Source organism: Plectropomus leopardus, chromosome 12, assembly GCF_026936395.1.
Source record: "Plectropomus leopardus strain MGB_pleo_1.0 chromosome 12, ASM2693639v1, whole genome shotgun sequence".
Lineage (NCBI taxonomy): Eukaryota > Metazoa > Chordata > Actinopteri > Perciformes > Serranidae > Plectropomus > Plectropomus leopardus.
In genome coordinates, this window is record NC_142187.1 from 30865041 (window position 1) to 30889000 (window position 23960).

At 41.2% G+C, this 23960-nt stretch overlaps 1 protein-coding gene across 15 annotated transcripts in view; it reads left to right on the top strand.

Moving 5' to 3' along the window:
* Positions 1 to 23363, top strand: part of LOC121951239 (band 4.1-like protein 3) — a 72995-nt gene extending 49632 nt beyond the window's left edge. For 4 of the 15 annotated variants that reach the window (XM_088085809.1, XM_088085805.1, XM_042497504.2 and 1 more), the window contains 17 exons: positions 684 to 781; positions 1544 to 1719; positions 2214 to 2419; positions 3720 to 4304; positions 6617 to 6670; positions 7743 to 7778; positions 8240 to 8305; positions 10098 to 10283; positions 10951 to 11013; positions 11959 to 12654; positions 14126 to 14158; positions 14397 to 14474; positions 15933 to 16016; positions 17207 to 17305; positions 18321 to 18401; positions 18781 to 18896; positions 22287 to 23363. In XM_088085809.1, the coding sequence (XP_087941935.1) occupies positions 684 to 781; positions 1544 to 1719; positions 2214 to 2419; positions 3720 to 4304; positions 6617 to 6670; positions 7743 to 7778; positions 8240 to 8305; positions 10098 to 10283; positions 10951 to 11013; positions 11959 to 12654; positions 14126 to 14158; positions 14397 to 14474; positions 15933 to 16016; positions 17207 to 17305; positions 18321 to 18401; positions 18781 to 18891 (2652 nt within the window). In that variant the 3' untranslated portion in view covers positions 18892 to 18896; positions 22287 to 23363. The remainder of the gene's footprint in view (positions 1 to 683; positions 782 to 1543; positions 1720 to 2213; positions 2420 to 3719; positions 4305 to 6616; positions 6671 to 7742; positions 7779 to 8239; positions 8306 to 10097; positions 10284 to 10950; positions 11014 to 11958; positions 12655 to 14125; positions 14159 to 14396; positions 14475 to 15932; positions 16017 to 17206; positions 17306 to 18320; positions 18402 to 18780; positions 18897 to 22286) is intronic. The other 11 variants (XM_088085810.1, XM_088085811.1, XM_088085813.1 and 8 more) reach the window with 9 other exon arrangements.
* Positions 23364 to 23960: the final 597 nt, after the last annotated feature.

Sequence of the window (23960 nt, forward strand, 5' to 3'; positions counted from 1 at the left end):
ATATTGGACTTTCTTTCTCAGAAATGTGTCTTTTTTCCACAAATTTGTGACTTTATAAACTCAGAGAATATATGAATTTTTTTCCCAAAAATTTGTGACATTAATCTCAGAACGTCTGAGTTTTTTTCTCAGTATATTGCACATCTTTTTTTATAGGATAAGGATAATCAAACTTGAAGTATCTGCTGATCCACCTTTGATTGTTCTTATGATGGGACCAGTTGTGCTCCTGTCAAATTTGCATCTATTTCAGCAACATTTTACAGGTGCACTGCACCTCTAAAGTGCTGCTGTTGGTTGAAAAATACTTGTGAAGCTCTGAACTTTTGTCCTGATATGGTACTATGATGATTCTTTGGACAACAATGCAGCATTTGCTGATTTCACAAAGTCTGACATGATACAAATGATGATACATCAGCGAGAACCTTAACACCTTTTAAAAAGTTCATATGTTAATCGAAATAAAAACTTAGATATTTATATGAAGTTACAAGAAACTCTTGGCGTTCAGAGTATGGATACAGATCCTTTAGTTGGTTCGACAGACACAGATGCAGATAATCGTGTAGTTGCTCATCCAGAAACATGCAATAACAGAATGGGATTAAAAATATATAAATAAACATGGTCATAGTTACTTATAGTGAATCTGACCACAGTGTGTTTTGTCCCTTTTGCAGTTTGAGCAGTTTGAAAGCACAATTGGTTTCAAGCTTCCAAATCATCGTGCTGCCAAAAGGCTGTGGAAGGTCTGTGTGGAGCACCACACCTTCTTCAGGTGAGAAACAGGATCTCTGACTGTGATTGGAAACAGATTTGGGAGCTGGAGTTGGTTAATAATTTAAAAAAGCAGATTAAACAACTTACTGTCGTGTAATCAGGAGTCCTGCTGTGGTTTTTAAACCACGTGACTGATCAGTGACGGGGGGTCGCACACCACAAGATCTCTACCAGGAGGAATCCCCGAGGAGTATTTGATGTGTGGGTTTAACCACAGCGCAGAGATAGGAGGTGCTTACTGAAACAATATCACATGAGAGGGAGCGATGTTGTACTGTATATCATCACGGCTGTGATTCGGTTGTTGGCTCGAGGCCACAGGCTAAATGCCGCAGATCTGATTTGTTTTATCACCATTTTTTAACCTTTCCTTTATTGTGCTAAATTTCACGCCCTTTTCTTGTAACTTTGCTCCTTTGTTTTTGAAATTAATCAAACCGTTTTGCTGAGGTTTCAAAGAGTTAATCAATGCCCTCCTTGTAAACATAAATGTACTAATAATCACCTGAGATGATTTCTTTGTAGTGAAATAGAAACAGTGTTCAGACTGTTAATAGTTAATGCCACTTGGACAAAAATGCAAAGTTGCTTTTGTGCAAAAAAAAAAACGTCTCTTGGGTTTTTTGGAGTAGCGAGTCGAGCTTGAAGGCTCTCTGGAGACGATTCAAATGAGTGGGAGTTTTAATGTTTTCCAGTAGATCACTTAAATCTCGTTGTTATTTCTGCTTTGATTAATGAGAGTGTTTTTATCTTGTGACAGGCTCGTATCCCCCGAGGCGCCCCCGAAGAAGTTCCTGAGCCTCGGCTCCAAATTTCGCTACAGCGGTAGAACGCAGGCTCAGACCCGCAGGGCCAGCTCTCAGATCATCAGACCCGCTCCGTTCTTCCAACGCTCCTCCAGCAAACGCTACAACATGTCCCGCAGCTTAGACGGAGGTGAGGAGCAGTTGAGGGGTTTGATTAATGGCCGACTAAAGCGCCAACAAAGTTTAAATTGGGTTACCTGTGTTCATTTATCAGGTTTATTTGGATTAAGGTTATTTTTAGGAGCTCCTTTGTGTCACCTGCACACATTTTTCATTTTTAATTTTAGATATGGTAATTTATTGTGTCTTTTGTGAACTTGTTAGAAAAACGTTTCTCAGCTGGTGCTACTTTTTGTGACAGGAAATTATGACAGAAACCTTTGTTAAAAGCTCAAATTATTTTTTGTTCCTCTTTCATTTCTGTGAAAAGAAAAAAAAAATATGCCTGGAAAGATAAAGGCACACTTTTGCAGTGCAATGACAAACCCACAATGGCTATTATAACATGAAGCCTTTTATTCCACTGCTCTCATTTTTCTTCTGCAATTCAAAACAGACCAAAGGTGTCCACAAAACGTCACAGATTCCCCCCGTCACATCCCTCTTTGTCTTCCTGTCCTCCAGCACCCATTACAGAGAACCATGAGACTCTCATGAAGGACAGCGCCACTGACGGGGCGGCCAAAGTCATCGCCAAGGGAGACATTATCACCACGGTAACGACCGAGAAGAAGGCAGAGGAAGAGAAGGCGGAGCAGGAGGACGCTCAGATGGATGCTGTAGAGACGCCAGCACCTGCCGACAGCACACCGCTCAGACACGACACAAAGGTAAACCGCTTTCAGGTTCACTGCAGTCAGAGCTGCTTCTAATGTGGATAAAGACACTTAAGCTGAATTGTGTTTGGTTCAAAGAGAAAAATATGTACAAATAGGCTGCCAAATTGTCAAAAAACGGATGGTGTTCCTTAGAGGCTGCTGCAACTGTCTTAACTCCTTTTTTGAGATTTTAGTTTGGTTATCTTTCTTAATGGACTTTTAAAGGGGACCTATTGTGCTTTTACTTTTTCCTGTCATTTATATAATGTTACAGTGTCGGATGTTAATTGTAAACGTGACAAAAGGTTCAAGTAATGAGGCAAATGTAACAAAACCTCAGGCTACAGACCGTTCTGAATACTCTGTTTTGAAATAGTTGATCCGTTTTGATGTTAACGGCTCGGCGTCAGATGTTAAACATTTCTGCGGGGCTTCTGCCCAAGCAGCAAAATATGAAAGTAGGGATGAGATCATGTTGTGCTGTGTTAGGTTGTGTAAACTGAACAAAGAGAGAAGGAGAGGAGCAGTTTGCGGAGACCATTCTTCATTTGCTGCGCTGAACAGCAGCAACAACTGACGGTTGGCAGTCAGCTGTTGCTGCTCTGCACCATCACAAATAAATTCTAGTTCTGTGCAAAACACAAAGTGCTCATAGTGGTTAGAGCTCTGAGTCTGTGACACAATCACAACTATTTTTGCAATCATCACTTGCCCTGCAGTTGCAACATCAAAACATTCTTTGCAACGTTGTGAAACCGCCCACGAAATCCTGGAGGGACTGAATTTTCATAGTAGAAAGGGCTGCTATACCCTGTCATTGCCCGGCTGCAGTGATGGCACAAATGTGCGCAAGACCTGGAGATGATGACCAGTCAGGGCAGACTAAGTGTTTTTTCGGTGGGGGGGCTTATATAGAAGGATGCTAAAATGGAGCGTCTCAAACAGAGGGTGAACACAGGTGATGCAGCGCACAGTAGGAGGAAAATAAGGAGTTTTTTTGACCATTAAAGCATGCAGACATGTTCTAGTAGAAACCCAAAATATAAGTCTGAACCTGATGTGAGCATAATAGGTCCCCTTGAAATGCTGATGAGTTTCCCAGTTGCTTTCTTTTTAACCCACTGCAGCAGACTAGGCCTGAGTGCTTCTTCTCATCTTGTGTGCGCTTTACTAATTAGCTTTTCTTTTCTTGTCCTTCCTTTGACCCCACACTATATTCGTGTGTGTGTGCTCATGCGTTATGCCCCCCTTCCCCTTCGCTCCTCTCCATTTACACACACGTCATCTCTTCGTTGACATTTCCCTCCATCAGTGCTCCCCTCCTGTATACACAACCGACCCCCTCCGCTCTGAGCTCTCACTCCCCTCATCTCCTGTCTTATCAACCAAAGTGCGGCGGAGGCGCAGGGAGAACGCACGCAAACGGGCCTCGTCAGTCAGTCCAGCCAAGAGCAGCGCTGGGTGCCGCCGCCGGCAAGCCCTCGCCGACCGCAAAGCCGCCCTGCTGGACGAGCAGGTGCTGCTGCTCTCGGCTCGCAAGCAGCGGCTGGAGCAGGGCAAGAGCCGCGGCGGCACGCTCTTCTCCTTCTCCCTGCACCTGCCCGACCTGTCCTCCTTCCTGGACGAGGACGGCTACATCACCTTCCCCGATCTGTCAGAGATGCGCTTCCTCCCTCTGTGTGCGCAGAACTTCCTGCCCATTAAGTCACCCTCACTCATTCCCTGCTTCCTCTTCATCTTCTTCTTCCTGCTCTCCACCTCTTTTTCCGTCCCGTACGCCCTCACCCTCTCCTTCCCCTTGGCGCTGTGCCTCTGCTACCTGGAGCCCAAGGCAGCCTCCCTGACCGCCTCCATAGCCCAGGGCTACCATGACCATGACAGTTCAGAGGAAGAGGAGGTGTGTGTGCGTGCGTCTGTATGTTCCAGTCACCGCCTCTGGTTTAGATTGACGGTTCATTATAAGAGTTAACCCGTGATCCTGTCCTGTATCTCGCTCTGCTGTTTCACCAGTTCAGAGCCGACCTGGAGACTGTGTCTGTCCCAGTGTCTGTCAGTTCTCCTACTTTCAGAACCTCATCTCTGCCCGGTCCCACTCTCATCCCGTAGACTACATCCTCATCAGCATCACACAGAGATGAACCTGCAAGTCTCACCATTTCATATTTGATCGGCTTGCATTTACTCCAGAGGGTTAGACACAAATATTGCACTTTTTAACTCACAAATTTGAGTTTTTCTTGACACATTTGGGCATAGGCTTTATGCAGCATCACTAACAAACCACCATGAAATAATATCACTCTCATGCTGCCGTGTGAAACAGTTCATCGTGAGAATAATTTAATATTTGTCGAATTGTGTTCATTAGAAATTAGATGGATTTGAAGTACTCACATGCTTTCATTTAGTCACTAATCCTCAGAGGTGTGGACATGAGTCACATGACTTGGACTTGAGTCACACTCAGGTCACAAATTTGATGACTTAAGACTCAAAGTAAAAAAACAAAACAAAAGACTTAGTTTCGACATTAACACCAACGACTTGACTTAACTTGGACTTGGGCCTTTTGACTCAAAAATATTTGATACCTTCCCCCTTAGCAAAGATTAAACAGTATGTTCTTTAAAAAGTGTGCCAAGAATCAATTAATTTCCCAAATCAAATAACATTAATGCTATTCATCCCAGCAAGTCGACTCTTAATTCCCCAGATCCACTTAGTTTGAACCAATCAGACAGCAGCCAGAACCACGAAGAGCTAATGTTATTTTACTGAGTGCCAGTTTGAAAAAAATGATACAGAAATAATTTTAACATACAAAAACTACACTATGGTCAACAAAGAAACTGATTTCAGTGCATGCAAGTCAAAAATGACAAACTTGTTACAACAAATACAAATTTTAAATAGCATGCCCTGAACTTTTAGCGAAACTAAAAGTTCAGGGCATGTCTTGACTTGTGGCAGCTGTGGCTCAGGAGGTAGAGTGGTTTGTTCACAAATCAAAAGTTGTGTTGAGTTTGTTTGGTTTTTTTGTTTTTTTAGATCCAGCTGCATCATAGTTGCCAGTGTTTTCCCAGGGGTCCTGTACATACACATAACATTTACAGTGCATAACATATACTGTACATAACACGTAACATAAAGAAAACAAAAAAAAAAATTTTAATTTGTGTGTGTGTGTGTGTGTGTGTGTGTGTGAGAGAGAGAGAGAGAGAGAGAGAGAGAGAATGGGTGATTGTGAAAGTGCTTTGAGTGGTCGAATGACTAGTAAAAGCGCTATATGAGTGCATGTCCATTCACCATTCACTTCTAACTTGACTCTTATTTGGGACTTGAGTGCAAAGACTTGAGACTTTCGTGTGACTCACAAAACAAAGACGTAGTCCCACCTCTGCTGATCCTTCACCAAACCTCATATTTAGGAACAGATTTGTGCCTAACCCATCTCAGTGTTTTCACCCACATTCATAGCTTCAGAGTGCAGAGAGCTCCGACATCAACACCAGCTGCATGGAAACACTTCCATATTTATCTCTGCACTCAGTCTCTCTGCATTGCCGTACGAGCCAAGCAAAGCAGCACAAATTAAAATGAATGATTTACATTGAACTTCTTGCTGAAAAGGGCTAAAAGCAGATTACTGTCGAGTGCCAAGATGTGATTTTTTTTTTTCCATCCTCAAGCAACACGCTTTTGAATCACAGATGTAATGTAATGCATGCTGTGTTGCAGAGAGACTGTGACAGTTAAAATGCATCCAGATCACCCTCAGTGTCAACATGCATGGAGAGGAGGGGGGAGGGCCTGAAAGTCAGGTTACTGTTCAAATCCAATTTTTTTAATCCAGTGGTGAATGTTTGGCCAGCAACAACACTAATATACTGTACCAGGATTCTGTTCAAATCCAAAGTAATATATTTAAATGTCCAAGTGACTGACCGAAGGTTTCAACTTCCTCTGAGTCTGTTTGCTTGCTTATTTTTCATTTGCTTTTTTACTTTCAGTTCTTCTTTTCCTGAACTTATCTGCAGTGTTGTCTGATGATGTGTAGCTCACAGAAACAAACCAGTGCATTTCCATTCGTTCCATTTGTGGTTATGAAGAATCTCTGTTGACAAATGCATTTTCAAGGGTTTACAAGTTGGGTTCTTGTTGTTTTCTTGCTTGCCACTCGGAACGGTTTTGGTCTGTTTGTGAAAGCAGACTGACAGCGAACAAACTGATTTTGCCTTTGATGGAGAGATGACCGCCACAGAGGTTTGTACACCGAGGAAAGATGTCATATTTAAGGCATTTTAGGCATGATAGACCTACCAACATCATAGATGTAAAACCCATTGAAATATTTTTGAGAATTTGTGCACTTCAACTCCTGCACGAGATGCATGCATTGCATATTGTTATGCCATTTTAGTTCTTTTTTTTCTTTTTTAATGTATTGTAACCAAACTTTATATCAATTGCAACATGAATACTTTCCAACAGAGAGCCAAAGTCATGAAGACACATCTGGGCTGTTTTATTTTGGCTCTCTTTGCCCCAATGACTAAATTTGCACACCTGTCAAGCTTCAATTTTCTTGTAAGAATTTTGTAAAAGTGGGTCTTAAAGGTGCAGTTTATAGCTACATACATAATAACCTGCTGAAAGACAAAGCCTAAGGATGCAGGCAAAAAGGCAGCTTCCTTGTCCTCTAAGTATTAAAAGGAGAACTGTAGGATCAGCCTGTAATTACATTCTGACCCCTTTTAGCCGCTTATCCTAAATACTTGTTTGTCTTTTCAAGCCGTTTGTTTTCGCTTTAAAGGGTTCAGGGGTTAATGGTTTTAGGAGGAGGACTCTTTGTCAAATGTAACATTACCTCTGGTAATGTGGTTGAGATTGCTGGAGTGTAAACTTCACTAAATATCATCATTATCATAACACTATAGAGCAAAGCAGTGCTGTAAACATTACCATAAATTCTGACTGACTTCCTCATAGGACACACAGGAAGCTTTTTTGCTTTTAGAAAGTACTTTTGTTTTAACTCCATGCACACCACTTTAAAAAATTCAAAGCTTGACAGGCTGTCATGGCTGGTTATAGTTGCTAAGGCTGTGATTGGACAATTGCTGTTTGGGTGAGGTCTTTTGCAAATGTTCAGTTTCTGTGTCAGTATTCTTCATTTTGTTAAATCCAATCACCATCCTTACACTCTCTTTTTTCACGGCTTGCTGCTCCTTATCTCTTTACCGCTGCATGATTGGCCCTTATGTGTCTCTTCATCTTTTTCTTGAATTCCTCCTTGTCTCACGCTCTCTGTCCTTCCCTCTTTACTTGCTGTCAGTCGGACGCAGATGAGGACTCTGAGATGCGGACTCAGGTACACTGGGCTCGCTTCATGGCCCTGCTCAGTGCATCACACCACCACCACCCGATGCACTGAGCCACTCAGACATCAGTCACTTTGTGCCCTCGCCCCACCTCGGCTTGCCTGCTGCAGCTTCTGTTGACACACTCGCTAACACAACACACACCAGAGCGACCATTCACTCATGCCTGACCTCACTTCACAGACTGCTGCCGCAAAGCTGTCGCTGCTAAACACACCATTCCAGCTCATTTTCAAAGTGCTATTGTTTGTTAATGGTGGAGTCATTTTTCTTTTCCTGTTGCTGCACCCAGGAGTCAGATTTCACAGTTTTTAAGGTTTTTCTAATGCCATCATGCCATTTACTGCCATACCATAAGAAGACAAAGCTCCCCATTTCTCCTAACAAGTCAAAATTATAAATAGCACAACACCGATAACTACAATTTCTCTCCCCTCTTTTGTCTTTGCAGTATAGTTTCATAAGACGAGTAAAAGGGGAAAACGTTTTTATCAAGCATAGTAATCTGATGCTAGAGGTTGGTAAGAAAACAACGCATGACTGAAATATGCATGCAGGTGCTTTTTGTATGAAGAGTCCTAACTGATAACAAATACCTCTAACATACCAGGAGAGCTGCCAGTGTTCCTGTGTGAATTTTAAGTGATTAAGTTTTTATCTAACAGATTTCTTGCTGTGAGCATCCTAATATTGTTTTAAGAAATGAAGCAACACAAATGAAACTGAATTAAGTCAGTAATTGTCGAGGCCTCAAGGCCGATTGTACAGTGCTTGAACCTTTGAAGAGTTTTGCTTGACAAACAAAAGCGCAACTTTAGCAATTTAATCTTTGACAAATGTTTCTGTTGTAAATATTTCAGTCCAAATACTTCTATCACATTTAGTGAAAAATAGTCTGCAAAAAACGCTTTTTGAAATCAAAGAAATAACCTACTGTAACTTATTCACCATATATTTTTCTGACTGATCAGCTCCCTGTCTGCCAGCAGCCGATACCCCTCACTCGCTTTGATGGGTGGGGAAAGAAAAGCAGTGAATACATAAATACAGGCACTGTTGAGATCTTTCTGTGAAGCCTACATAAAAATTTTGTGGATTCAGTAAATATCTGCTGCTGGTCAGCCTGGTGAAGGCAGTTTGACCAGTCGTGGGTCTCTCAGCTCTGCAGGAGCTGCTGCTGTCAGACAGCTGTTTCTGTGGACAGAGGCGCTGAATGCAGGTCGCGGTCTGTGTGGATTGAAAATTAGTATCTCCATGGTGATAATAGTAACTTTTTTTTCTTTTAAATGCGTGTATGTCTTGATATAATTCTGTCCCCTCTCCAAATTCTGAGGTTTTTGCCGGTCTGTGAACGCAGCCACAGGCAGAGCTCTCTGTGAGTTTTTTTTTTCCTCAGCTGCAGTTTGTGACTCACAGAGTGGATAATTGATCTGCTCAGAGCTGTTCAGATCAATGAGGGAAGCAGCCTCTGCAAGTGATTGCAAACTGTTAGACCCAGCAGAAAGAACAGTTAAGTTTCACTTTCTTCTGCTCGCTCTGTGCTCAGAATAAACTCTGCACTTAAAGAATGTGCTGCAATAAATGACTGAAATTATATATGTTTTAATAGTGCTCCTAATGAATCCAAAAATCTGTGGCAGATGTTTAAGTCATTGCAGACTGCTACAAATAAACCAATGTTTGGTAAACCCTAACTACCAGTCACATTGCGCTACAAAATATTAGCATTTTTCGCAACATACACAAATTTTTAGGTACACAGCGTGAAAGAAGAGTTTTGTGCAGCACTTGTTTTCTGTCAAAAATACATAATGTCTGTCAAGCAACACTTCAAAAGTGTCAAGCGCCCTGCTGTAGATTAGGCTTTAGCTTCTGACGAGACTTGGGAGTGCTTAACAAAACCTGTAAAACTAAATCTGTGAATCTGTGCATGCAATCATTTGTTTCATTGATTTCATTCATTGGTCCTAAATGCTCTTAGCATTTAAGTACAAGCTGCTACTCTCTCAGTAACAGCTGCTGTGTGAGTGGACATTTTGTCGTTTGGTTGCTGTTTGTGCAGGGAGAATCCTGAGCTGCCCTGTGAACAATAAGCACAAAGAATTAAGCTTATTATGCAGTTTATTTAAGTCTGCATTAGTTGATTTCAGACCTTTTCAGAACTGCATTTTATGCTTCCCAACATTTCTTTTGGCGGGTGTATTTATTGGATTTGCAAGCTTCCGTTGCGTACATAAAGCATGGCCGTCATTCCCTCCGCACTGCCCCTGGCCTCATCTCCTTGTATCATAATTGGACGGTTACTGCAGGACACCTCGCCTCCGGAAGAGATGGTCAAGCACCAGACCAACATCAGCGAACTGAAGCGCTCCTTCCTGGAGACGGGCGACCGCATGCCGGGCCTGACGGAGTGGGAGAAGAGACTCTCCTCGTCCCCTGTGCGCTCCACCAGAGCGGATGAAGCTCCGATGATAGAGCCGCTGGAGCCGCAGGATGTAAGCTGCAGTCCTCCGCAGACTGAATGACGGCATGTGTGTGTGAAGCATGACATCACCGAGGAGATTTTAACAGTAACAAAGACATCAATCTCTGGAGTGTTTGCTTTAACAGTCTTAGTGCAGTAAATTCAGTAATTATAATGGAGCTACAGACATAAAAAAGGGAATGGTGTAGTACATTTTATATTTCAAAGAAGCACCTTTTATGGAGGAAATTTATATCTCAGTCTTTCTGACTTATTGCACAAATAAATGTGTCCCATTTTGCAACTTTCACCTTCTGTCTTCAGTCCTCATCAGCAGCTGATTAACATGTTAATTTGTCTCGGTGATGGATGGCGCAGACATTAATCAGTAATAAGATTGTTGTGCTCGGTGACATTACGTGCCGGAGTTATCGGAGCGGTTTTATCAGAGTTTCTGCTTTACTTGTGTTGTGTGTCATAATCTGATGAACTCACGCAGGACAAATGAGCGGCACTAATTAAATCCTCCAAAGACTAATCACTGACATCGAACGTGGGTGGCTCACTGACTGGAATCAAAAGAAGCGGATTCACTGGAAGAGCTTTGGGATCTGGATCATGTCCACGTTGTCACACTGGACATGTCCTTTCTTGTGTCAGTCTCATTATGTGTAATTTTCTTTTCTTTTCTTCTCTAGGTTAAAGACGAGCAGCCTGCAGGAGAAGAGACAAAACAGGAGGCAGAACCTAAAATCACTGAAGTAAGCTGCTTCCTCTTTGTTTTTCACATGTTGAGAAATATGTCATTTTTGAGTGCCGTGCTCTGTTTTGATCTTTTGTTTCTATGTAGCTCCAAACATATTTGGACCCTGGCACAGTTATTAGTATTTTGACTTTTACTTTAGGTTTCTCTTCGTCCTTTATCTTCTCTTTTTCTCATCTCATTTTAAATTTGAATCAAGGTTTCTCTCTGCCCCCTTTCTTGTCATTCTCAAGCTGTCCTATAATAAAGAAAAAAAGGCCAGTAAAATAACCTAAAAAAAAAATGAAGCTTGAAATGTACTTAAAAGGAAATAATGTAAGTTTTTTTTACTATGATTCTAGCCTTTTGAAATCAATATTTGATATAAATTTGATATAAATCTTACTAAAATCAATCAGATTTAACCTTTAACTGCCAGTTTGAAAAGTTTTGATGCAAAATAATTGCTGGCAATTATTTTGCATTTTTGTGTCATTTAGCCAGAACAAAATAATGGAGTAGGAGAGGGACAAGCAGAGAACAGCTTTCAGAAGATTTCCTGCACACTTTTCAACTTGCAAAAACAAGGATTTCAAAGGGATATTTCAGTAGCTACACCTTCATCATGCAAACTGAAGTCTGATGCAAAACAGACAGTGTGCAGGAATTCCTTTTTTTGCAAGTTGTCCCATTTATTTGTGATGCTCTCGGGCGAGTAAAGGCCTTTACTCTTCAGTTTCGTAGTTCTTTTAGAGATATTACAACCATATCTGTGCAGAGAGACGAGGATAAGAACGACCTCCAAACTGTGCATCTTTGTCCAAATATATATGGAGCTCAGTCAGTTTGTGTGTCACCTCTAGAGAAACAGTCTCTTGAGCTTATTCTCGCTGTCTTGGCTTTGTGATGCCCTCTGTCTGTTAACTTGAGCGATCCCTTTCCAATAAGCCGAGTGTCTCCCCAGGCGGCAGGATATCTGGTGAAATACATGGTGGATAGTATCGCGACCGATTTGGCCACCTCCTCGGGGCCACACGGGATTAGCCTGTCAACCACTATGGACGACGACGTCTTCATGGACGGCACCCTGAGGGAGGTGGAGGAGAAAACCCCCGACTCCCAGGACGAGGTGTCCGAGAGGGCGGAGATGAAGGTCAGCCCCGGAGCTGTCAGACAGGAAGTGTCCCAGGCCATCATAGACAAGAAAGGAACCCTCATTATCTTGAAGGAGGCGGAGGATAAAGCAGACACCGAGGGCAAAGAGACAAGTGCTGCGGGTGAAAATAAGGAGTCCCCTGGAGAGGTCGAAGCTGAAGAGGATGAAAAGAAAAAATCCATCAAAGAAGATGCAAATTTTATAGAAGTGAAAACAACTGTAGTCAAGAGTCCGAAGATGGAGATAAAAACTGACGACGTGACTCAGAGTAAAGGTTTTGACTCGCCTAAAAAGGCAATGGCGTCGTGGATATCAGAGGAGGTGAAGACCGAAGCGTCTGAGGTCATCAGTGTGACGACAAAGGAAGTAAAAGAGATGAAGGCGTTTGACGCTCCGCAGGCGAAAGCAGAAATCTTCACCTTCGAAGGAATCCAGACGGAGCAGTCAAAGCCCGGCCTGACTCAGATTACTCTCTCTGAATCTTCAACTACATCCTTAGTAGTGGTACTGTATGAAAACCACAACTTGGTTTTGGCTGCCTCCCTCCATATCTCCACCACCCCCCTCAGCCTCCCCCATCGCCTCTCCCTCCAGCCGCAGCCAAACCCGCCTAACAACAGTGTAACTAAGCGCTCTGCATGGCTAATGGTCCCTTAACACCCGGCGTCTACTCTCACACTTCTTGCCAAACTGCCAATTTCTGTTGCAATCAAGCTGCTTCTTTTTTGATTCAACTTGTTTTGGGTTTGTTTTTGAGTTTGTTGACAGCTCTCACAGCTCGCCTTGCCTTCGCAGCCGGCTCCCGCAGCTGATAAGGAAAGAAATGGGGGCTCTGGCAGGCTCCTGTTTGTTTTCTGCCATTTTGCTCAGCTGCATCATTTCTTTCTTCAGCTCCGTTATCAGTTCCCTGAAAGCAGTGACTTCATAGCCCTGGCTCAGTGCCACCGCTGCAGCTTTCCCCACATCATCCTCCAAAATCCCCTCCTGCCTCTGTATCAAGTCAGGGGGGAAAGAAAAATTGTATGGGTGTACCTGAAAAGAGATTTCACTGTTCTTAAGTTTTTCAAAAGCAGATTAGTGGGAAATTTTGCTGCTGGTGGATTCAGCGATCCCAAACCGGATTATTATTTGAGGGTTTTTTTTAAGGATTTGTTCAACTTTAGGTTCAGCAGATTTAATGAGCTACACAATGGTATTCCATACAATCCTGACAGTATTTACTTTTTTTATGTCTTTCATTTTCTTGGGCTGTAATCAACCTTAAAAAGTCTTGGTCGAAAAAACCTGCACACTCTAAAATGACTAAATGTCCTCAGTGCACTGAGCAGTGTGTGTCCACCAAAGAGGTTTTTTTTCAGTCATGGGGCGAGGGGAAAGCCGTGAGTAAAAAATAAATGTCTCCAATGTGAGATTAACCCAAAGTAAACGCTGCTTTGTAACGCTTTTCCATCTGAGCTGTGTGCACAAGTCTGTCTCACTGCTAAGTCTTAAACAGGACTGATGAGAAAAATCTGACATCCTGGACACTAAAGAATTAATGACGGGGTTCCCATGGTCATGGAAAACTTGGATAATTCATGAAATTTCACAGGGGAGGGTTAGACAAAAGGTTAACTTACCCTCTGGATTATCAATACCTGCAAAATTTGTAAAACATATGGGCACGTACAGATGAGATGCGTCTTTATATATATGATTTATTATTTTACTCTGCACAAAACAAAAGCTGTTTTTCAGCTGGGAAAAGAAATGTTTTGGTGGACAGACAGCTTTAATAAAGTCATACCAGCGATTGTCGGACCAATGAGAATTTGGTCAGACAAGAGCACATCGACCAGAAGTGTACAGCCCATTATTTACATAATTTTCCCACCCTCTCTCTCCCTTTGCTCTGTGTCTGGTGTTCACTGTGACTGTTGACTGTCCTCTTTTTTCCTCTCTCTCTTTGTGTCCGTCCATCCTTCTGTCCCATCAGTCTACGCTGGGATGGGTTTCCTCCTCTGAAAAGGTGACCTCTCCTCTCTGGTCCTCACAGATTTCTAAATGGTGTAACTCAAACCTTAATTGTCTTGAAATATTTGCACCTGTTACATGTCATTTTGTTGTGAAATTCTGAACATGTAGAACTCACATTACAACCGTTTTTCTCCAGCAGGTGTGATGCCAAACGACCCTGCAGTGCGTGGATTTTATTTTTGTCACTGTGAAGCAAAAACATCATCTAACGGTACAATTATCATTCACAGACGTCAGCTGAACCAGAGGAGAAGGAGCTGGTTGCCAAGGAGACAGAGGCAGCACCAGTCGTGTCGACAGGGCCAACGGTGAATATCACGGAGGCTGCAAAGGCCGAGCCGGTGCACGCTACAGCGGAGCTCACAGTGTCAGCAGAGCCTGCAGAGGGGGAGCTAGATTATGTCTTACACAAAAGTATTAGTAGGGATAGTTTACCAGCAAAATGTGGTGATCCAGGCACATCAGCATCATCAGAGCAGCAGTCAGAAGCAGAAAAACAGCCAGCAGAAACACATTCAGGGTTAGATGAGAGCTGGTTTGGCAGTAGAGCTTCACCGGAGTCTGCAGATTTGACCTCAGGAGCAGAAAAGGGAAATAAGGAAGTAATAGACGAGGAGGGAGAGGATGCAGGTGTGGAGGGGGATGCGTTGATGTCAAAACACGGAAATGAAGGCTCCAGATTCACTGTTGCTCCTGCATTCATCGAAGATTGTGAAAAGGAAGAGCCACCAACGGACGACGAACACAACAAAGGGGACGAAGCAGAAATGTGTGTGGAAGCTTTGAAAGAGGAGTTAGCAGCAGGGCAGAGGAAGCACGCAGAGGGAGACTGCAAGAGAGTCCAGTTCTCCAATGAAGTTCAGTATTTCGAGGAGTTTCCCACGGAGTTTGAAAACGGTGTTGCGGAGGTGGATGAAGAGATGGAAAGAGCGGAGGATGAGAGACAAAAGAGCTGTCCAGACATCTTGAAACCTTTGCCCTCTGAAAAAGAGAAATATTACCGTGCACAGATGGACAGCTCAGAAGAAGAAGAAGAGACAGATGGAGAGAAGGAAGAAGCGAGAGTGTCAGACGACCGAGATGACGAAAAGGCTTCAGAGGTGAGACAAGTTGCATTTGAAGAAGTGAAGGCAGAAGAAACAGACCAAGCTGAAGTGTTTAAAAAAGGAGAGAAGCAAGATGAGAAGTCCAGCGAGGCGACTCCGCCTGAACCCCTAACCTCAGACGACCCGCTCGCCCGTCCACCTCCAGCCGTGTCTCAGTCGGAGGTAACCCTGCATCAGCTCCGGCATCCTCCGCCTCGGCCCTGTAACCTCACCTCCACCCTCCACTCCTGCCGACACAATCTGCCACTAATAATCAGGGGCAAAACTCGACCAAAAGCATGGACATGAGTCTAACTTCACAGTTAGAGCAGATCAGGGGACGTCTGGTGCACACAATTAATTAAAATCTATGATTTGCATCCTCCAGTATCCACTCCTTCACTGGATCAGGGACTCTAATGCATGACTGCACGCTCGTTTAGAGATTTCAACCCTTCAATGAAAGCTTCAGTTTTATTAGCATGTTTTTATAAATTTGATTTCTTGTTCAGTACAGCGGGGTGGAGCTATTTTAAGAACAGAGACGTACAGTTAGCAGTGAACACCTACAGCAGTTACGGTCAAACGAGACAGCTAATTAAATCAGAGCACAGATGGTTTTGCTGCTGTTCTTTCTCTGCATGCATTTATTTCTTCTCATTTGTCCTTTTTGTCCATTAGAGTCTGGATGTTGTGGAGGTGGGAACCAAAGAGATGCCTGTAGTCCACACAGAGACGAAAACTATCACCTATGAGTCTGCAGAGGTACAAAAAAATGATTTTACCTCCGTTTTACATTTTGAAAGACCGTGAGAGATTATTGTGATTGAATAATAATAACAATAATAATCTTTATTTAAACAGAACTTTTCAAACTCAATCACAAAGTGCTTCCCACATAAGGTTTACAAAATAAAATAACATAAAAAACCTGTATAGCCCCTCTTCTACCCCTCTTATAACATAACCAAAAATTTAAAAACATTAAGAACGTTACAGCATGAATATTAAACAGCACGGCATACATGAACATATGAGTGTGCAAGTACAAAAATACCATTTCATAAATAAATAGACAAAATGAAGATAAGAGAAATAAGATCATAAAAGCAGATGAGAATTAGGAGTGAAAGAAATAACCGTATGTATAAACAGATATGATGCCAATAAAGGAGATAACCTCAAATAAAACAGGTAGAATGCCAATAAAAGAATAAACTTATGGATTTAAAACAGGTAAAAGTACAAGTATATGAAAGTGCAGAAAATAGCCACATGGGGAAATTACAGCAAGAGCACTATAAAATGTAATGACAATAAGTTAAAATTATAAAACCTACTAATAATAATATTAAGGGTTTAGTGTCTGTGATTAAGGGGGAAAAAACTGCTCATAAAAAAGAATTAGAAATAACTAATATATGCAAAGCAAATAAGGAGAATTTTTAGTTTATAATTTACCTCTATGTTTAGAAGCGTGTCCAGACAACATAAATGCTCTAAATTTCTCCCAGCGGCCCTTTAATATCTTTAAAAATCTTAGTAGTTAATGTTTCATGCTGAGCAGATAGAACATAATATTAAATTACACAAATATTGACCTGCCCAGCAGCAAACAACAGGCAAAGTTAGTGACTAACTGGTGAATATTTTTTTAGCTTTTATCTGCTAAAATGACAGATTGTTTTTTCAGGAGTTGGACAAAATCAAACAAAAAAAAATTCATTGGACTTCTACTCAAACAATAACACAAATATCCTACACAGCCACCATCGCAGCTAGCTAAGGTGGCAGATTTTGTGTTTTTTTAAGCTTGTTTTGATTTATTCCTTCCGTATGTGGCCAAAAAAATCTGTTAATTTAGCTTCACCAATAAGTGCTGAGTAATATCTGATCGGGACTCAGTGAATCTGTCAGCGGGTCGTTCTGAAATCGAGTGTTTTGCTCGTCAACAGGTCGACACGAATGGTGACGTGGACCCCGGGGTGCTGCTGAGTGCTCAGACCATCACCTCGGAAACCACCAGCACCACGACCACCACACACATCACAAAGGTCAGAGTTCATCTATTGTCCCTTTGGGTCCTTTAACACGTGAAGTCTGAAACACGACTTTAATGAATGTCTGCTTCAGCATTTCTTTACTGCAGATTTTTAAACTTCAAAATGCTTTAAAACATTCCTGGAATACGAAGAGTTTTTTTTTTAAATAAATTGCTCAAATGATTCATTGGTCATGAAGAAGCTAGAGATTAATTTTCTGTCAATCAACCAGAATTTGATTTTTATATTTATAATTATGCAAAGTTCCTGTTATCTGACATATTTAAGGATTTAGACAGAAAGATTCGGCATGATAAAACTCAAAGATGTATAAACCTGGAACGTCAGTCTTTTCTTTGGCTGCATTCAGACAAAAGTAGTTAAATCTTTGAACACTGAGCAAATTTGTTAATTTCATCTTTGAAAACACAGGGGGAAACAAGTTTGCAAGAAATGACCTGAAAATCACAAGATTCAGTAGATTTAGTGATTATTTAAAAAAGAAAAAAAAAAAGCTAGGAAGAATGTCCAGAAAATTATATTTGTATAGTTTTCTAACCTTCAGGTAATTTTTTGTAACTTTTTACTAATTTCTTGCTGATTTGCAGGTCATTTATTGTTAAGTTGCTCATTGCCTTCCTTCCTTTTTTCCCTTTTTTTTCATTTATTTATTTTTTTTTAACTTTTTTGTTGTTTCGGGGTTGGGGCGTCGAATTTTCAGGTCATTTTTTGGTCAGCTTTTACTAATTTCTTGCTAATTTTAATCAGTTGCTTATTGCCCTGTTGCCATGTCTTTTTTTTTCTTACTGCCCTTTTTCTTTTTTTTTCTTTTTTTTTTAAACAAATTCTCTGGTCATTTATTTGTACGTTGTAACTATTTTTTGGTCATTACCTTCTCCCCGTGTTTTTGAAAGAAATCAAACCAATTTGCTTTCAAAGGGTTGAGAAAGCTTTGAGATGCTGCCATATGTTTTCGTGTGCGTTGATTTTTATTAATGAATTTATTTTTTGTCCTCTCTGTTCTCAGACGGTGAAAGGAGGAATATCAGAGACGAGAATTGAGAAAAGGATCGTGATCACGGGAGATACAGACATCGACCACGATGAGGTCTCTTAAAGTTTTCATACCGTTTCTCATTTATTCTCCACTAGCTTCATTATTTTCTTTGCCTGCTAAGTCAATAAATAGTTTTGAGCAACAACTATTAAAAAAGTAAAAGCTCCCCGCAGGACCTTCTCTTGAGCTCTGCGATCACAGTACAGCCACATGATGTAGATCAGCATGTGACGATATGAATTAAAACACATTAACTCGTGATGTGACATTAACAAATGCTGAAAGTATGTCAAATGTGACTAAAAGTGGCTTCCCTGTTGGCATATTGACTCACAATCAAACATCCCCGCTCCCTCCCCGCCTTCCCCGTCTTCCCCGTTTTCTGTCTCCCCCTGGTGATCCCTCCTGGCACTGCACCCCCCGTATAAAGGCTCTGGCTCAGGCCATAAAGGAGGCTAAAGAACAGCATCCTGACATGTCAGTGACCAAAGTAGTGGTACATAAAGAGACAGAGATCACGCCAGAGGAGGGGGAGGACTGACCCAGGTAAGACAACAAAGGTCCCAGTCCTGGTCCCGGCTCTGTCCGTGTCAGTCTGGTTTTGATTGTGGTCGGACTGGGTCCCCATTCTCGGGCATGCTGCTTTTCCCATCTTCTCACTGGTACAGACGGCCCTGCTTCTGTAGCACTTACAGCTAATGCATCATGCTGCTGTCATTCCAGCTCCACTCCCGCTGCAGGGAAAAGGTCGGCTGATGCGTGTGTGTGCACACAGACCGGATATTACAGTCTCAACTCGTAATGACTAGGCTTAAAAACCTTTACAGTAATGCTGCTGACAGTCTCATGCAACCTCCTGTCATTAGCCTGCAACACTCCCCCCTGCTGGAGAGAAACTAAACCGCTTTTTTTAGTAGAGAGCTGCCGTGTGTGCAGAACATGTAACACAGAAGAAAGTCAAAAATGCATCTTGAATAAGAAAATGTGGAAAACTGGTGACGACTTCTTCTAAAATTCAGTCACAAAGTACCGAAAAACAAGTTTGTACCTGCATGTCGTGCAATATTCAGTGAAATCCTGGAGTATGCATAGTTTTGTCTACATTGTGTAGCTTCACAAAGGGCACCGGCAGGGATGAGTGATTAAATACCGGCTGAACCGGCTTCTGCGTCTCAGTCAGTCTGCAAACAAACCCGTATCGACAGAAATCTGATCTTAACCCTCTGAAACCTGGAGCAACATCACTTTACTTTTGCTGCTTTCAGATGGCTTCATAGGTATTTAAACCTTTGCAAATTAGTGTGACTCTTTAAAAAAAAAACACAAGGGGAAATGAGTGAATGAGTAACTTGGTAATAGAAGTTCCACAAATTGCAAAAAAAAAAAAGTAGATTTAGAAAAAAAAATTAAAGAAATAAAAAGGGAAAAATGTCAAGGGAAAAACTGTATTTATAATAATTATAAATACATATTTAAAATTATGTTACAAAATTGTTACAATTTTTAAGCATTTTTCCAGGCCATTTTCTTGGTTTAGTATATTTATTTGTTTATTTTTACTAATTTTCAGTTGATTTTCTTGTAATTTTCAGTAATTTCTTCTGAATTTGTGGGTAATTTCTTCTTTTTCATTTCCTTCTTCCCCCGTTTTTGAGAGAAATAAGTCAATTCGCTGAGATTTCAACTACAAAAAATCCTATCATTCAACAGGATAGCTGTTTAATCGACCAGTTATACAAATATTATGAGTTGAGGTTTGTTTTGCATAAAAAGTTTTATACTAAACATATTCACCAGATTAATCAGTAATGTCAACAGTATTCTGCTGATTAAAGGTTCATAAAATAAATTCACTGTTATCCAACAGCATTAACATCGTTTACTCATTAATACATTAAAAACAATCAATGACAGTAATTACTGTAGGGAGAAATATTCACGCGTGAGGCCCTGACATGTTAAAACTGTGTCTCCGGGACACAGTGTGTGACATACTGCTCCTTTCAGATGCACTCTTCTTTTGTGCGTGGGGGGAAATAAATAGGTCAGCAGTCCTCGTGGCGGCGTTTTTGCAAACTTCACAAATGCAGCCATTTGTGTTCCAACTTGTCCGCCGGCAGAGTCGCGAGGATTATTTCAGGTGTGAAGCTGCATCGAGGGAAACGTCTCATTCAGTTGCACCGCAGCATGTCGTCGTAACCTCTTTAAGCCACCTTTTTTCTGCCAAACATTTTGAATCTGGAAAACTGGAATTGTCCGGTTTATTTTCATTCACCTTTTGGCTCTGAAGCTTCACTATTTTTAACGGATCCCAAGGCGCAGGGTTTGGGATGACGAGCGTGCATGTGTGTACTTGCGTGACTCACCAGATGGGAATGCTTGGCTTTGTTTCCGCGGCCTTGCCCTCAGTCCTGTGTGTGTGCGTGCGCGCGCGTGTGTGTGTGTGCTGTCTAATATCTGTGTGTCAGAGCCGCTGTGTTTCTGAGTTGCACTTCTAACGTGATGCTAAATGTTTTCGCTCTGGTCTCTCAGATGCACACAGTGTTTGGGATAAACAGTGTCAGAAAAGTTTGGAGCGTTTTCAAGAATTCAAATTAAACAATGTCTTAGTTTGAGAACACACACACACACACACACACACACACACACACACACACACACACACACGGAGGTGCAGACCAGTGTGAGTCTGTCAAATTAAAATACGTCTCCTGCGCAGCACGCTTTATTCACCAAAGGTTTGGGGTCGTATTTCCTCATCAGGTGGTGGTTTCCAGTTAGCTGACCAGTCATGTTTATATTAAATCACCATAGTTACCACAGAAAAACATCCCCGTCTGAAAAATACTATTTACAAAATATCATTACTCTTGCTGATCTAAATGATCGATATATACCATGTAATATCTTTTACAAATACTCACTTATGGGTTAAAAGGTTAAATATCAGTATTTCGGTTTAAGGGAGCTATTTTGTAACGAGCCTGTGGGGCACCGATGAAGGATGATTTTTTTAAAAAAAAAAAAAATATGCAAGACAACTTTTTTTTTAAAGAAATAAAATCTGATATTATACGTGCTGTTTTTACAGAACGAAACGATTAAAACCTTTTGAATAAGTTTATGCTCCTAAAAAGATCATCTCTGCAAATTAATAGAAGCACTGTTGTGCAGATTAAAGAACAGTGTTTTTAAAATGTATATAAGATTTATAATGTTATTTTTTATTAAATATAATAGATTTAAATGTAATGTAATTTAAATAACATTTATTTTCGTCTCACAGCCGTCCATCCAGATTATTTTTTGGCACTTCATACGAAGAAATTTCTGCACCTCTTGATTGTTTTTCATTTATTTTGGCACTTTGAGCACCACAAGCTGAGTGCCATCTTCCGTTACATTGGAGTGAAGACAGACATCTCTACGGCCGATATCTCCAAAAATACTTCATGTACTTTAGAGTCTGAGGTCAACTGTCCCTTTAAAGTACAACCTTTAGAAATCCAGAGTGCCTCGTTCTTAAACAGTCTCCTCATATCTTCTCTATTTTGCAAAATAGTGTATTTGGTGAATAAAGTATGGTGTACAGGAAATGTTTTTAGTGGCTGAAATTAAAAAACAAACCACGCAAATAAAGATGGCGTTTGTCAGCTGTGACACCAGCCTTTTCTGACTCCTTACTCACACTCAACACTAAAATAGTTTGCATTCCTATTTTGTTAGAAAGTACCCAAGAGGCCTGTGTGTATCTGTGTTGTGTGTGCATTTTTATAGATTTGTAGTCCCTGGGTGCGTTTATTCACGGTGGTAAAAGCGCCATAACCTTCTATCAGGCTCATTTTCACTCTTTGGCGAGGTGCGATGTGGCGCTGAAGGCTCCTGTGGGATTAAATTTGGAGGATTTACTCACCGCTGTTTCCTCTGTTCTTGCAGGAGTAACACTGAGGGCTGTTTTCTGTTCAACCTCCCAGAATCCAACATCCAGATCTCCACATATTACTCCGAGGACTCTCAGAAGACTAGAAAGGCTCCTACTCTCCAAATGCTGCAGCTAGTCGCAAACCATCACCTGCAATATAAATAAATGCATCTTGCATGAGAAGGACGCAACGTTGCATTATCAAACAAATGGCAAGATTATAACTGAGATTTTAAAATAATGGTTCTCGATCCACCTGCACGCCGAATCCCTGTGTGCAGCAAGCAGACCGTTTGCTTTCACTGCCTTATGACTTTGATGCATTTTTATGATTATTGAGAATAATTATTGTAGCAACGTTTTATTTATGAAATAAAGCCATCACTCCAGACACTTAAAAATCGCTGTAGGCTGTATATGTTAGGGAGCGTACACTATTTAACCTTGCTGTAGAAGTGCCAACCTCATTTGCCAGCAAGCATCGCCTCACTCACTCCAACGATGATTTCCCGTCAGGTATGCCACTACAGAAATCACTGCGGCCCGGCTCTGTACATATCCGAGCTTTCCTAGAAGAATAGCAAATTATCTTTCACTTTTGATTTTTTTTGTCTACTTGAATTGCATTTTATGATCATTTCAGTATTTTATCATCGATTAACTTCACCCAAGAAGGTCTTTTTTTTTTTTTTTTTTTGCAAACGCCAAGGAATCCAGATTTCTGTGCACAGAAATCGATTTTTATGTGCCTGCGCAGGCTTTGAATGTTCTCCCGGGTAGATGATCGGCTGCAGCACAAGTCCCAGGTTTGTGTGACTGTGAGGCAAAGGGCTCAGACTGCCGAGCTCTGCCCAAATTAGATGCAAAGCCAAGAGAGATCTGTCAACCGCCCCCCCACTTCGCCCTCCACCCACCCTGAACATGTCAACTGTATGCCTCCCTCATCTGTTCACGTGTATCTGAATAGCCGAGTATTGTTCGTGTACAGCCATGTTTTCCTCAAAAAATGGTGAAATAAAAGTGGCAAATGCATTTGTTTTTAATTTGCTGTTTTCTTCTCGAATAATAAAATGTCGACCACAGAACTGAAACTCGTGTCACCGTTGGACCCAATGATTTACTGCTGATGGATTTTGACACTGGCACGTCGAAACATTTTGTCGACAGAGAGCTAATTCGGATAAGGGCTTTGCTGATTTTACTATTCTCACTTGTGATCATTAAATGGAGAGCTGTGGAAATCCCAGAAAAGTCACACAAATAACAAACATTTGTAGATTTGTAGAATTATTTTGCTTTAAAAACTTGGAGAAAAAAATCTAGAAAAAAATCATAATTACATATTTAAAATGATGTTTCAGAAACGGTTTTAAGCACATTTTTTCTGGTCATTTTATTTATTTTTTTTAATTATTTTAAAAAAAATTCTGGAATTTTCAGCCTTTACTTCATAAGTTGTCCATTGCCAGGGCTACAGCAATCATGGAAACCCTGGAAAAGTCTTGGAATATCACAATTACTTATTCCAGGCTTGGTTAAGTTATGGAATTGTTATTTTATTATTGAAAGTTTTGGAAATGTCCTGGAACTTTGTTGTAATTAAACTGGTGCTGTAATCTTTCATAGATAACCTTCCACAAAACATAACAGTAAATGTATTTTCCATAGCTGTCGACGTAAAGCAGCTT